Genomic DNA, 15,678 nt, shown 5'->3' with positions numbered 1-15,678 from the left:
TGGAGAGAATAAACTGTAAGGAGACAGAGAGAAACGGAGAGAAACGGCAGCGGATGTCATACTGTAAGCCACTGAGGCATCAAAAAGCTCAGGTCTCAATGGTCTTATACACACACACACACACACACACACACACACACACACACTCACACACACACACACACACACACACACACACACACACATACACACACATACTCTCTGCATCTCACTGCAAAAAACAGTCCTTCCCAGCAGGGGAACCTTTTAGACAAGGTCACAGTTGGGCTAAAAGAAGAACATGTTGGAGGCAATGACATGGAAATGATGTTCTCAAAGCAGCACTTTCTGGACCAAGACTTTCACAACACAGCCGTAGCGTCGGTTCAAGTGTGTGTTCGTGCACATTTGTTTATTTTTGTTCATGCGCCGGAAACACAGATCCATTTGGGGCTGAAAACTGAATCAACATCCTCTATACTATGTTTTATGAGGCTGAATAGCGGCTCTGTGATGGTAATTGCATAGCTGACAGGCGAGATATGGAAATGCACATGAGAGGAGGCTGCATACTGAGAAGTCATTAGCGAGCATTAAACCCTGGTTCCTCTAAGATGTGTCACAGAAAACACCACTGCTGCTGTTCCTAAAGAGGAGAAGAGAGACTGAGGGAAATGTGTGTGCAGGAGTGATTTTTGTATGCGTCTAAGTTTAAATATTACACAGCGTTCCCATTTATTTGTGTATATGCATTTCATTAATCCGACACTGTGTGTTTATGCATTTAGAATCAGCTTATGTGTAAAGATTGGCAATTTATGCGGATATCTCTGATAAATTGCCAAATTTTAGGCATCTGAAAATATGACATTTGTGTGTCTATAGTATATGTGTGTGATGTTCTATGTGTGTGTTGCTGTTTTAAAGACGAAGAGACTTTGGTAGGCAGTCTCCATGGGAAATAACATTCCCCTTCTTTCTCTCTTTCTTCACTCTTTCTTCTGCTCTCCCTCCTTGTGCCGCCCTCCTCTGCTCTCCTCATTTCCTTGAGGTACGGTAGCCAATGACATCCTCTCTCACTGCTGTTCGCCGACCAGTCATCTCCCACTTTCCTCTTGTGTTCGCAACTCTGCCACCCCCACACCCTAACCCCCACCCCCCACCCCCCCTCTCCCCCCATCCCCTTCATCCCCCACAGTGCACTGACTGGCTGTTTGTGACGCATGCAGCACATCATGACAGTGAACGGTGGGGTGGTGGGGGGGTGGGGAGGGTGCTGTACCGTTGCAAGGTGGTGAATTCAGGACTGTAGAAGTTGTTGTAGAGCATTAGCTGGTGTGTAAGAGGAGTTTCCAATGATTTTGTTCAATACTGCTTATCAAACAACAAGCTAGTTTTCCAGTTTTAAAGCTGCTTTAGCCACATTCATATAGAACGTCAACACAGACAAAATAAGAGACTGGTTAGGTTTATTGATTCACTTTTTTTTGGTTAAAAAGGTAAACTTTACTATATTACCCAATTACATGTCATAAAAATTATTTGGACAATATAGAATCAGCCACAATAAAATTACTGTTATGTTGAATATAAAGTTAAACCACTTTCTGATTTTACTTGATGTTCCTTGGACGGACTGTCAATCTTTCATTCCATTGTGCATAAATTGAATTTTTTAAGGTATTTTAGAGAAACCCTGGTATAACATTAGCATTATTCATTTTTTTAAGTGTGGATATACACATTTGAATTCTCTTTCAGGAGGCTTGTTGCTTCTGAGCCACTGAAATATAACTGTCCACTTAAAGGATAGGTTCACATTTTTTTCAAGTCTGTCTTAAAACAATACTCACATGCCCACATGTACATTGAAAGAGATATTGTTTGCAGTTGTTCTTAATCTCCATACCGGCCCTGAAAGTATGCCTTCCTAATGCAAAATCAATGTAAGTAATGTAGGACAAAGTCCAGTCCAGTCCTCGTTTTGTGCAAAAATACACTCCAAAATTCAGCCAAAGCTAATATGAGACTTGAATAACCTCAATTACTCAAATCAAGTGGGTACCTACCAAAGTTAGAATCTTTCTACTGTGAAATTCCCTATTTTTTCCATCTTTTACATTGGAATGGCATTCTTCAGAGCCTGTATGGACAGGATTACAGCAACCAATAGGCGCTTTTGGACCGGAGGAACTTTCTCATATTTCTAAGAACTGCTGGAGGAACTACTACCTTTTCATAGTGTACGCACTGCAGGAACTGGGAACAATTGTAGTTCTTAGAAAGCCGTTTTGAGGTACTTTTTTTTAGCTCCTACTTCAGGGTAGGTACTCTCCCAGCACATGAGGAACCTTGAGTGATGTAAGTGTACATTGATTGGTTGAACACATGAGCCAATGCAGCACCAGCAACCGCCATTTTTAAAAACCTGTGTGAAGTGTTAGCCATGTAAACAACACCTCTTAACATCCGACACACGGACAAATGGACCAACAGTGAAGTCCAGGCTTTATTGAGCCTATTTGCAATGGAGGAAATACAATGCAATTTTGTTGTTGTTGTATCTTGCACTGAAGTGACATTGCAATCAACTGTTGGCCAGCTTACATCACTTCAGCATTCCTATTGGTGGCACGAATAAAGGTTTGTTGTTCTCCAGGGAGCTCCCCGGTGGGTAGTTCCTCTCAGAGAGATCCCAGAACTGTTTGGTCCAAAAGCGCCTAATAACTCTTTTAATGTACTTCAAAAATGTGAACCTATCCTTTAATGATGTTGTAGGTGTTGCTTGTCGCTTTCTTATACAGCTTCCTACTCACAGTGACACCTGCCAGTCCATTACTTGTACTAAAGCTTTGGATCATGAGGTAAACGGAATGTCCCTTGTACACAAGCTCACCCATTTCAAAGTCCATCCAGCTTGAATGTGCCCATTTGCTTCTGCCTTGCAAGTTTTTGGAAAGAAAGACAGCCTGTCTTCCTGAACTCAGCCCCTTGCTGCTACCTTCTGGATGCGACAGTGTTTTGTGAGGCTAATATCTTGCTATCCCATGTTGTGTCCAGAGCCAATAGGAAGCATGTCGTCCATGGAGGTGAACGTGGACATGCTGGAGCAGATGGATCTGATGGACATGTCTGACCATGAGGCCCTAGATGTGTTTCTGCACTCTGGGGGAGAGGACAACAGTGCTGCCTCTCCTGTCACAGGTAGGAAACCACACACACACACATATATATACACTAAAGTCATTTGATCTATAATAATACATGCAACACTTATTTACTGCAGTGGAATAACGTGCTACAACTAACTGATATCGAAGAACGCACTGAAGCAGGAATATGTGACTCAGAAGATTGACAAGCATAATGTCTGGGCATGATGCACCAACACCATCTGTCCACATCTGCTTGGGGAAAATTTTTGTTACAGTGAACAACCCACAGCATTTAACTGACAGCTAGTTTTCGTCTAAAAAATAATTTGATGCCAATAAATCTGCTACATTTTATGACTGCACACGACTGAGCCCGGCCAAATTCTAGCAAGTTTAAACAAAACCTGTGAAGTAATTCCAACAACTTGAACAGAGATCCAAAGATCTCAGTTTATTTGCAGCTGTAGCGCTGAGACAGCAAATAAATAATGAATAATAATAAATAATAGACTTGTCTAGGTTTTTAAAGGTACACTTCCCCACCGATTTGTGCAAACCATGAAAGGTTTCCTAGTGTGTATCTTTTTTTTAAAAAAAACAAAGTTATACGTGGTTCTTATTTCTCCCAGGTCCAGATGTTGAGTCCTTCACCACAGAAATCAGTCTCCAGGTTCCCACCCAGGCCGAGCTGCGCCACAAGCTTTCCTCCCTTTCGTCCACCTGCACTGACTCAGCCAGCCAGGACACGGAGGCAGGAGAGGAGGACGAGGAAGAGGACGAAGAGGAGACTGAGCAAGGAGGAGGAGGAGGAGGAGGCGTCGGAGGATCGGCGGGAGGAAGGAGGAGAAGGCCCCCGGTGGTGGTGACGCTGGACGAAGAGGAGGTGCACCCCGATACAGCGCTGGTGGACAGCGTGGACCAAGAGGACCAGACCAGTAAAGACTGTGAGAAAAGCAGGTCGGAGGTTTGAGGAGAGATGGACTGGATTTAAACACAAACACACAAACACATAGAGCTGCCAAATCAAACTCGGATATATTCTCATTCTTTTCATCGTGAAGAAACATTTAGGCTGCACTAACTGCCACATGACCTTGCCTTAAAAAGATCATTGATGTGAGTTTTTAGTTCTAATTGAATCTAGTGTGATAGATCTGCCATCAGCGCTGAGTGACTTTACACGCACATCAGTAGTGATTTTACATGCACATCAATAGTTTGCTCTAATATTCAGTTTCTGTGTTTGTGCATGTTGAGACCAGGCTGCTGATAAGTGATGAGGTCATACAGAAGCACACACTAAAATCAACCATATGTCCTTTTTGAGGTTATTTGCGGTCATGCTCCGTGCTAACACTTTAGCGTTCGCTGTGCTGACAGACTGCAGCTGTCAAATATTATTGCATGTGAGACTAGTAAAATTTCCACAGAATATAAAAAAATATGATGGCATTTTTGCTGCAGGTCACATGGGTAAGATATGTTTATAATCAGGAAAAGTAAAGTCTTATTTAGACTTTCTTAAATGTGTGTGATGATTTCTTAGGTCAGTTCACCCAAATTATGAAAAAAAACTGTTTTCTCATTAGCTATTCAGATAGTTTTGCTTATATCTGCCCAGGTTTCTCCATATATGTGCTTAGATTTCCTCTGCTGCAGTGCAGTGTTGTTTTGATTGCTTAAAAAGTAGAGAAATTACATTTAAGAACTTCAACAGCAACTTGTTTTACCAGAAGCAATGTCCCAGTTACACTAGATAATCCACAGACCTCTCTGTTAACACCTGTAACAGTGACTACAGTATTTCTTTAATTTCTCAAAACATGGGCTAATAAAATCAAAACTGCCTGCATGGCTAGATACCGATGGAGGTAACTGAGAAAATGTGTTTTTTTTTTTCATGTGTAAACTGTCTTAAACAAAGCAAATGCTTGAGCATTAGCACAGAGCATGTAGATAAACGATCTGCAAGAAGCACATGGATGAATTTGTCATTAATTTATGGATTAGCTGAACCCCCAAAGTTTGTTGCATTCTTTTAAGTGGTCTATGAGCTAGACTCTGCAATACTGGATGTAAACAACCATTTAGGTAACACTTTTGTGCCATTGGTTTTGGTAAACTTGGCCTAATACTGGCAGTCATTTGGCAGTAGGTCATTTACCACATAGTACTGTATAGCTGACAGACTGGTGGACTTCAGGTATCAGGATATTACTGATTTAACACACACACACACACACACACACACACACACACACACAGAGGAGAGTAACCCTTTGCCATTCCTTTAACCAATAACGTTGGGGTAAACTCCTCCTTTTGAACAAGGACCAAATCCCTGTTTGGACTGTGTGCTATGCACTGGAAAACACCCAGATGGTTTAACAGAATCCAGATCTTTTTGTACAGAAATTTTGACATTTGTGCGATGTGACAGCATTACTCCTTCCTTTCTTTTCCCCTGCCTACAATTTCTGACTCGTTGGTAATAAATGTTTCTCCCCCCCACCATTGTTAAATTTTCATCTAAGCATTTCAGGAGCAAGTTAAAGAATGAAATGTGAGCACAATTTAGGGTTTGAACATGTTAACAGTCCCCGTGCGTTCACTCTTGATTTACAGGCCTGCCCGAGCTCTTGACTAATGGAAAGCAGAAACGGTGAAGAATTGGAAAGGCGAGTACGGAGCAAGAGAGGTTCTGAAAGGAGTTTTCTTTTGAGGGACAATATGATGTTAATCAGTTATTACAGTTAAATGTTTTGTTTTTTTTTAAACTGAAAAATAAGAAAAAGCAATACCAGTATTATGCTGAGAGTAAATGACATTTGAAGGCTGAGAGTGGATGTGTTGCGTTATTGTGAATAGGAAACAGTCACTGTCGATGCGTGACAGTCATTCCAGTGCACTTTAATTAAAGCTATGAAGAACTGCAGGATCCTCCAACAGTTAGCATGCACAATGTGTGGTGTGTGAGTAGAGCAATAAGCTCCATGTATAATGAACATTAGATCACTTGTAGTATATCCCACACCCATACTGCAGCTTACTGTGGAGCTTGGTAATGTCATGGTACCACCTGTTTGTCATTTTTGCCGACGGACAAGTTTCTCACTGCAGTGTCTCGACATTTATATTGTTATAAAAGGGTGAGTTCACTCAAATTACAGCAAAACATTTTCTCATTTATGGCTACTAGTATCTATCTAGTAATGCAGATCATTTTGATTTTATTTGCCCAGGTTTTAAAATGCCCAATACAATGGAGGTGAATGGAATGAAACAATCCACAGACCTCACTGTCAACAGTTCGGATTCTTTCGACTAATTGGGACTACTTGTTTGGCAGAAAGTAGTTTCAACTAAACAAGAGGTAATTGAGAAGATCTGCCAGAAAATAAATTTAAATCAAAAATTTGAAGTTGTTAAAAACATTGTTTTGTCTCGCAGTTTAAGTCAAAACTCTGCACACAAAGAGAGACACAAGCAGGTTGGAAAGTAATGACAGTGAATTGTCGGTAAGTTTTTATTAAACCTTAAGTACAAACTGCAAAAGTAAAAAACTGTCAATATAACCAACATGAGACTCTCTTTCCGAATGGAGGGAAAGGCCGAGATGCGGCACTAATAAATTAAGTCACCAGAGACCCCACTGTGAGCAAGTAGTTTATACTGTAGAAAATGGAAGAAACAAACACACAAAAAATGAACTGAAAAACAAACAAAAATCCCATCAGAATAAAATATATTGTAAGGCCATAAAAACTTGACAACCACGTTTTTTTTATGTTGAAAACACCCGACTTGGTATTTCATTAAATAGTCCTAAAACAGTTCAGTCTTCTGCGAGGGACGACAACCAACAAACTGGATTATAGGATTTTTCCTTGACAGTCACCACTGGCAAGCTCAGTGCAACATGAGTAGCTACTACATTTTTGTTGAATTTTCAGTAATGAAAATGTAAAAACCCATTTTTTTTTTTGTGAACATATCTTTTTTTTTCCCTTTTCTTTAAAAAAGTAAAGCTAAACAAACAAAACTAGGTTGGGGGGCAGTCGTTGGCTACTCAATATCTTCTTTCTTAGTGATATAAGCAGCACTTAAAATTTTTATACACGTTTACCAGAGCAACCCTGTAAGCATGAAACTCACACAGATGAAGAAAGGGAAATGTAAGGCTTTTTCTTCATCAAGCACTCTCCTCTGGAACTTTTTCTCTTCTCTTCCTTCCTTTCTTTCTTCCTTAACCCCAGAAAAAGGCTCAAGTATTTAAAGAAATTTACAGGATTATGTACAAAAAGTTGATGTTTTGTTTGTGTTGGAGTTTTTCCTCTCTAAAAAAAAAAAAAAAATCACTCATAATATATCTGCAAAAAGGGAAAAAAATGCAAAAGCCAAAAAACAAAAGACAAAAGAAAAAAAAAACAAAAAACAAAACTTGGATTTGATATTTCACATTTTACACTCTTTGACTAGTGGCTCTACTTGAGATAACATCAGATCAACAAAAGTAAAAAACACAAAATAATAATAATAATATAATATAATAATTAATGTTTACTGGTACAGATGAAACAAGAGGACTGGAAGAATGGAATGTTAACACGATTGCACATCTAGAACCAGAAAAGCCTGAAAGCCTTTCTGCCCTGTGGGGTGGGGGTTGCGCGAGCTAGCTGTTAGCTGATAGCAGGCGCTAACCCCCAGATTTTAATTTGTGTTGTTATACAGTAATTATAACCAACAGCACCAATAAAATGGATCTCCTCGCTAAGTATCAGGCACAGTTTTCACTTGCTAGCGAAGGAGGAATCCCTCCATACTACCAGGAAGTGAGGTGAGCGGTGACCTTTCACAGGTCAAGCAGCTGTAGCTCTGCCCCCTCTCACATCCACCAACGAACAGAAACATCCACAATGACAAAAAAAAAAAAAAAAAAAATTACACAGAAGACTTCTCGCAAAAAACCTAGCAAAAACAAAGCTAAAATTCAAAATAGATGTTGAAAAAACATAGCTAACCAACAATAAACCAACATCGTCTGTCTTTCAAGTTTTTACCTCGCGTCGCCAACCCCCCCCCCCCCCTTTTTTTTTTTTTTAAAACAATGCAGCTGCATCAAGAAATAATAAAAATCAATAAACAATAAAAAAGGACCCCTCTTCCTCAAACCAAGGACAGAGAGAAACTTTGGGTAACTACTTGATGTCATTTTCATTTCAGAAAACCGGGGAGAAAAAAAAAAGGCCGCCTTTTCATTCGTCCCATGTTCACAGTTGAGTGACGCGTGATGAGAAAGGATGGGGTTCAGTCTCAGGGGCGACAAGAGGGCAGGAAAGAGTGATGCAAGAAAAAGGTAACAAATGTAACCCATTTCAGTTAAGGGAAGATGGTTGGGTGGAGGTAAAGAGTACAACAGGGCCCGTCAAGTCTTCTTGTGAACTTGTAATGCTTGTAATGTTGTAAAGGACGACTTAAAGAGGGGGGGTGGGGATTCTAAAATCATCCAAGAATAAAAACAAATTCTTCTTTCACACTAGTGCAAAAAAGACATCTTGCTTTTCTTTTTTTCTTTTTTATAAACAAGCCTGTCATTCTAAGGGGGGAGGTGAATATCTTTTGGAGAAGGATGGGGGGGGAGGGGCTGAGGTCAGGTGAGGGGATTTTCAAAGCTAAAAAACAACAGATCTTAAATATGGGGTGGTGGAGGAGGGATTGATAGTGATCCTGCTTAATGTAAAAAATCGAGGGAGTCTGGGAGGGTTGGGGGCGGGATATGGGCACAGCGCACAGGGTGACGATGTTGAGGCATCTCCTCAGGACACAGCCGCAGCCTTGGGGATGTGGCTGGAGGACAGGCGTGCCAGGGACACCTCCACGGTGGCGCGCTTTCGGGGACCTCGCTTGGCCGGCGATGCTTTGGCAGGGCTGAGGCCGTGGCAAGGGTCCCCTCCTCCTGCTCCGACAACGACTGCACCGCCACCGCCGCCACCACTCTTTAACATGGCCCGGCCACACACCTGGTTCACCAAACTGTTGATTTGTTCCTGATTGGGGAAGAAGACAACATTTTACCATTTAAACAATGTCAATATTTCTTTTTTTTTTAAATAAATCACCCACTGCACAATCATTTTGTTCATCTATAACTTCTCTAAAGGAAATACTGCACTGGCACCACAAAGTACAGAACATAAACACAGTCATAATGAATAATCCACTTCCTGTAGCCAGTGTCAACCTGGCTGATGTCTCCCCCATCTGGATGGAGAGAGAACTGTAATGGCAGAAACAGACGGCTGCAGCTTACCTCATCGTATCGGTACATCATCTTAAGGCCTCTGCAGGACTTGTGCTTCTCCACATAGCGCAGGGCACACTCCAGACAGAAGACCACATTGTCAGTCTCCTGAACCACCTACACACACACACACACACACAAAAACCAAGACAGAGACATTGATGTAGAAACCAGACACTCTTAGTATTGCGGTACCTAAATTTATCCAAACTGGAACAACAGCATTTTTGGGGGGGGGAAACAGTCTTCATATTTTAAAACAATTGTCTGTTAAAGTGTTCTCACCATGGACAAGTAGCAGAGATGCTGACAGATCTGACAGCGTCTCTCTGAGGACTCCAGTGCCAGCCATTTGCCGCGGGGCTTCTTGCGTCCCTCACCAGGCCCCAGGCTGCCATCATGGGTGCCGTAGCGGGCAGAGGAGAGCAGACCCGCCTTGTAAAGTTCCTGCCGTTGGCGCATCTCTATGTTCCTGTTTTGCAGAGAATAACCATCATTAAGATCAAAATTACATACGCAGCGGACTAAAAAATATGGATGTTATACTTATGGTGACACATTTTGAAATGACGGTACATTATTTTAAAACCTCTTATTTGAGAACTAAATTCTACATTTTAAAATAACGTTATTATGCTAAACAGCAATGTTCTTCTGATTTTCTTCTGATTCGTACTGCAAGTGAACAAAAAGAAACCAGTAATCAAGCAACTTCATTGAGCTGATTTAAGAAAAATGAGGCAAACTCTTTTTAAAGAGCCTCTAAGACTCAACTACCCTCTGAGATGCAGATCTTTGATCGTGCTACTGAAACAACATACTGTAATAGATGTTACGTGGCGATGGCTAATAAAACTGGATTTGTAGCTTCAGTGTGTTGTGTACAAGTGTGCAGTGAATGTCTGTGTGTAGGTGCACTGCTGCATCCTACCTGAGGTCTTTGAGTAGGGCGGAGATGGTGGTGAGGAGAAGGCCATTGTCCCTCTTGGACTCGGCTGTGGCGATCTGGTACAGTAGCTTCTCCATGGAGAAGGGTTTGGCTATACGACGACATTTCAGGTCCTGTGGAAACAAATCAAAACTTATGATTCTCATTACATAATAAAGCCTATTTTTAAAAAAATATATATCTTAACTATTTTCAGTCTTTTTTTCCACAAGCGTCATTTATGAAACTAGTTGTGTTCCTGTCTATCTCCATGTTTCAACGGTTCATGCACATCACATATGGATGTGTGTACAAGGTTTCTTAAGAGTAAAGCAAGTTGCACAATTCGCTCCAACAATGCTGCTAATGTTTTTCTGTGTGTAAGAATGGATTTGTAGTGTAACTAAGCACTCTGCGCACTCAGATCAATATTTCTTGGCCTCTAAACTAAAAAAATGTTCACCATTTAAAAGATTTTTTTCCCAGGCATTGCACCTCAATACTGTGCATTGTATGAATGTCATATTACCCTTGAGGGCAATCTCTGCTGTCGTTAAGGATGTGATGGTATTGCTGAAGGTATATGTACTTCCATCATTGTAATGCCCATAATGACAGTAAGAACATTTTCCTCTATGCTATTACAGCTATAATGAGGTCCTATGCTCCAAAAGGCTTGCTCATGATCACTAAAAAAAACCCTAAAAACATCCCCTAGGGAGATTTACAGCTGCAATTACTCCTTAAAGTTCAACACGCTGGCAGATTAGAGAATCAAACTTGAGGTTCTAAGTTTATTTATCTATTTCAGTTTCATTTATATAGGCAGCTCTTGCAATCACCTCTACATAAATCAGAGTTTTAACTGCCTCTGTCCACAGGAGGCCAGTGTTGAGGCATTACAAAGCAGGAGTGAAATAAAATAAACAGCTGTCATGTAAAATCAGTAATGCACAGGCAAAATATTAATTGCACAGAAACCCAACAAGTCATTTTGATTGTGTAATTTATATTTAGAAAACATTTGTATCCCTTATTGCACATTAGTAATAGTTATGTACCATTATTAATTCAACATGACCTGCCCACCCTGACTCATATGCTGACCTTTGCGGCCTGGTAACCCAGGTTCATCCAGTGCGGTGTGGCAAAGTGCACCGTCTCTGACACGCAGTAGCCACAGCACACTTTAGCGACAAAGGCACCGGGGAAGCAGACCACAAACTGGCCGCTCCTCTGCACCGTGCGGTAAACCTTGATGCCTTCGCGGCACAGCACCTCTGGAGAGATCTACAAGATCGAAGTGGAAGGAGGGGAGAGAAAAAAAGATGTTACATTTCTATAACTGTACATTTTTGGTGGTGAAGTGGCTTCAGACAGTGGTAACATGGATGGAAGATGGTAATATTGATATATTTTCATTTGCAAACACAGTCACACTGACCATGATGTTCTTCTCCAACATTTCTAGTCCTGGGGTGCCATTGGCCTGAAGCAGTGTATGGACCACCTTGTCCAGCTTAGCCTTCTCCTCAGCAGGGACAGAATACCTGTTGGTGAAACACACACACACACACAGAAGAAGACATGAACACACATGTTCATATTTATTCGGGAAAGAGCATTTGTTGCCGTTTCAAATGGTTCTCCCAGCTAATTTAACAAACATTTAAATATTTACATCAGAATTTGTGGCAGAGTTTTAAGTGTGATCTTGCACATACAATGCCAGTGATGAGGAGGAAAGGTCCCAGGACATACTTACCAAATGCAATCAGCACCAGTGTGTAAGTAATCAATATATGGAAGGCGATTTTGGTCTCGAGACCAGCATGAGGTAGAAAAGACCATGCCAATGTTTAGCCAGGGAATGGTCACCCCTGTGGCATTAGAGGGATTTAAAGAGAGAGAAATAAATATATAGGTCATTACTAGCAGCAGATGATCCACAGGAAACAATGGAAAAGCATTTGAATAGATGAAACTAAATGTGCATTTTTTTTCTGGAAAGAGACAGGTCATAAATCAAATGCATCCAGTATGTGCATTAACATGATTTTATGGGTTGGTCTACAATCAAAGTGATAGATGATACTTCCTATATTCAGCATCTACAGTCTTTTTGTGTAGAAAACTGCCTTTACAAATGCACTGATGAGTTCAAAGGTGTCCTTACCAGGCACAGCACCCAGATGCCTCAGAATGGATCCAGAGTTATTGGGGAGGACAGTGAGGTTCCATCCATGTCTGAGGAAATAAGAAGAGGAAAAGGTGATTTCTAGGGAATACTAAGATGATATAATCCAGGAGAACCTCCATGAAATTTTCTCTTTCAGTTTGTCTGCCCAGGTTCACGATGCAGGCAGAACATTTTTTTGTGGTATAAAGGTCTATGGGGTACTTACTTTGAAAATGGCTCTGACTTTCCTGTGGGGAAACCACTCCCATGTGTACTGGTGTCCACCTTCCCACAATGCACTGCCACGTGGCTGTCTCTCTGCTCCACAATCCTCCAGTACTCTTGCTGCAAGAGAAAAAAAAAAGATTGGCCGATCAGTGGAAGAATGCATGAAACAGGGTGCTGGTTCCAGGTGTGCGCCGCAGTTATCAGCGAACTGAACAAAGATTGCTAGACATGAAAACAGAGTAAATGTTTGAGGTGATTTTCTAATATCCAAGGTTTACACAAAAGTTCAAAGACAAGCTACTAGGAGCTGTTGTTGACAGTGCGGTTAACATTTAATATGAGTTTTTAATTTTTTATTTCTTTGGCACTTTTTTTGCCTTTACTAGTCAGTTATTGGCGAAGAGGCCAACAGGAAACAAGGGGAGCGAGAGACGGGTATGAACAACAACAAAGGTCCCTTGCCCAACTCGAACCAGGGACGTTGCAGCTACCAGGGCGATCCAAAAGTTGTTAAATTGAAATGTGAGCATGCTAACCTCGACCTCAGCAGCCCCTGGTTCCTTGTTAAAGCACATGGTCATGGTGTTCCGGGCTATCCTGAAGAAGTTCGTCAAAGACACCGATTTCCCCTGCAACAAAGACACATTAAACATCATGAGTCACAGCATGCTGAAAGGGTCCAAGGGGAACAAGAAACAACACCAGACTCCAATCCACATATTTATGATCTTTGGACATGGAAAAAAGGGAATCCTCTTTCCTAACACATGTTTGTTTGAGTCAAAAAGTCAGAGGGAAAACATATGGTCAACAGAATGAATGTATGTGCACAGACAAACGTATCAACTGTTTGTGTGTATATGTGTCGCTACAGTGTAAGGCTTCACCTCTGTGCCTCCTCTATACATTTCCCCTGGACTTGACCCTCTCTCCCTTGGACACTCCTGCTAAAGAGCAGCTTTGAAGGTGACCATAAATCTGCAGTACATCTGGAGATGTACTGTTTCTGCTGAAAGATGACCTCACAGATTCCTCATCCTCACAGTGACAGTTTGTCTTTTTTTTTTCCTTATTAGGTGTCCAGATGTTTTTACATAGCAACTGACCTTATTAAAACTTTTATTTTTTACACTATTGTACACAATAGTAACACAGTTATAAAATAATGCAGTTAAACAATATAGCATACAAGCGACCTAGTACTGACAAGACGTTCTTTGGGCCAGACAGTAGCAGCACTTATCCGAGCCTTTCCTGGTGTAATTTGAGCTAATTATACTCTTGACGTGCACTTTGTTCTCTTGATAGAAAAAGTGAAATATAACCTCCTGTTGGGGGCCACTCTTGTGAAAAATGCATACAAATCTGAGCCGTGGAGGAAAGTGATGAGCCATATTTAGACAAGCCTGTCCTGTCAGGATGGTGACAGCCATTCACATGTCACTACCTGGAATGGTACTTCTACTGTATAATTCCTAAGGCTTTGGATTGTACTGGGTCAAGTCTGTTGACAATATCTTTGTTCTTCAGAGGGAGGTAGTATAGAGAGATTTAGTTACCAAAGGAACTCGGAGGGGAAGGTGGAGAGGGGGGGGGGGGGGATCAAATGGGATCCAGATTCGAGTTGGGTGGAGTATTGTGCAGAGTGAGAGAGAGCCAACACAGAAACAAAGTTATCTTAATTAAATAAATAATTACAGCCCATCAGGAGGCCGTGGCACAAAAATGATGTGCATACAAGTTTTTTGTGATATATCAAGAGTAGGAAGTTTTTGGGCATACAGTGTGTGTGAGGCATGTATGTATTTGCACACGTGGCTTGCCTGTGTTTAAAGGCTGGTGTAGACAGGGGTTGGCAGAGGGTTTGGTAAGGGGGGGGGATCGGTGTATGAGGAGGGAAAGAGGGTTGTGGAGAGGACTGGAGATATAAGGAAATAGCTAAGAGCAAGGGCACGGGCTGAAGGAGAGGAGACATGTGGAGAGGGTGGATTAAAGGATATGAGAGAGCGGACAGAGCTGGAGGAGGCGGGGTTTAAAGGAGGGGGGGGGGGGGCGGGACATGGGTTGGTTTTGGGGGCTGTCTTCTCTCTGACCTACATTTCAGCCAGCCAGAATCAACACAGCTGCCAGCGGGCTGAGGAGGTGGGAGTGCACCTTGTGTGTGACTGCATACACACACACACACACACACACAACAAAAACTACTGACCACCTTACCACACACACAGCTGCACAGAAACATTTAACGAAACCACAAAACGTGTGAGGTACAAAAACTGCTGCCCCTTACTCTCACACCAAAATCCAGGCCTTTGTAATGCAGCTAAGTGACACACTGAAGTATCACTCCATGTAAACAGTTGTGAAAATCTCTTGTGTTTGCTTTTCTACACCACAAACTATGAGAGTTAACAGCACGATAATGTTACCAAGAACACTAAATAAGAATTCCAATAGGGATTAACATCTTTGCAGTCAATACCACGGAAACATTCTTGCTAAGAGAAAAACAGTCACAGTGCAACAATTTTCTAGCACAGCTTAGCTCTTTCTGAAGATAGGGCACATATTTTGTCACTTAAGTGCTACAGTGATACACTCCCAACTTTAGTGGTGTTACTATGAAGAGTGTAGACTGTGTGTGCGACATTAGTTTTAGTTCAGACAGTAAAGAGCTGGCAGACATCTGGGCCATTTGAAGACTGCTACATCACGCTGGCATTTACCATGTAAACAAGACAATGTGGATATCATCAATATCATAATGGTGCCAATGACAACATTTTAACAAACACAAACAAACAGCTAAATCAAGTCAAACTAAACCAAACCAACTATCATAGTTGATTATAGTTGATCAGATCTTGTGAATTATAATTTGCTGTGTTGTAGTTAAGTTAAATGA

General features: G+C 41.4%; 2 protein-coding genes across 10 annotated transcripts in view; one reads left to right on the top strand and one right to left on the bottom strand.

Annotated features, from left to right (window-relative positions):
• The window catches only part of dtnbp1b (dystrobrevin binding protein 1b), a 67,051-nt gene extending 62,042 nt beyond the window's left edge, over positions 1 to 5,009 (top strand). For 5 of the 6 annotated variants that reach the window (XM_067612869.1, XM_067612868.1, XM_067612870.1 and 2 more), the window contains 2 exons: positions 3,040 to 3,183; positions 3,764 to 5,009. In XM_067612869.1, coding sequence (XP_067468970.1) covers positions 3,040 to 3,183; positions 3,764 to 4,104 — 485 coding nt within the window. In that variant the 3' untranslated portion in view covers positions 4,105 to 5,009. The remainder of the gene's footprint in view (positions 1 to 3,039; positions 3,184 to 3,763) is intronic. The other variant, XM_067612867.1, reaches the window with a different exon arrangement.
• Positions 5,010 to 6,646: 1,637 nt separating this feature from the next.
• Positions 6,647 to 15,678, bottom strand: part of jarid2b (jumonji and AT-rich interaction domain containing 2b) — a 108,123-nt gene continuing 99,091 nt past the window's right edge. For all 4 annotated transcript variants that reach the window (XM_067612860.1, XM_067612862.1, XM_067612859.1 and 1 more), the window contains 10 exons: positions 13,310 to 13,402; positions 12,772 to 12,890; positions 12,543 to 12,613; positions 12,132 to 12,246; positions 11,811 to 11,916; positions 11,474 to 11,656; positions 10,370 to 10,500; positions 9,724 to 9,910; positions 9,448 to 9,555; positions 6,647 to 9,184 (listed from right to left, as the gene is read on the bottom strand). In XM_067612860.1, the coding sequence (XP_067468961.1) occupies positions 8,954 to 9,184; positions 9,448 to 9,555; positions 9,724 to 9,910; positions 10,370 to 10,500; positions 11,474 to 11,656; positions 11,811 to 11,916; positions 12,132 to 12,246; positions 12,543 to 12,613; positions 12,772 to 12,890; positions 13,310 to 13,402 (1,344 nt within the window). In that variant the 3' untranslated portion in view covers positions 6,647 to 8,953. The remainder of the gene's footprint in view (positions 9,185 to 9,447; positions 9,556 to 9,723; positions 9,911 to 10,369; positions 10,501 to 11,473; positions 11,657 to 11,810; positions 11,917 to 12,131; positions 12,247 to 12,542; positions 12,614 to 12,771; positions 12,891 to 13,309; positions 13,403 to 15,678) is intronic.

Source organism: Thunnus thynnus, chromosome 15, assembly GCF_963924715.1.
Source record: "Thunnus thynnus chromosome 15, fThuThy2.1, whole genome shotgun sequence".
Taxonomy (NCBI): Eukaryota; Metazoa; Chordata; class Actinopteri; order Scombriformes; family Scombridae; genus Thunnus; species Thunnus thynnus.
The sequence above is the reverse complement of the archived record's forward strand: the minus strand, read 5'-3'. Positions and strand labels throughout refer to the sequence as shown.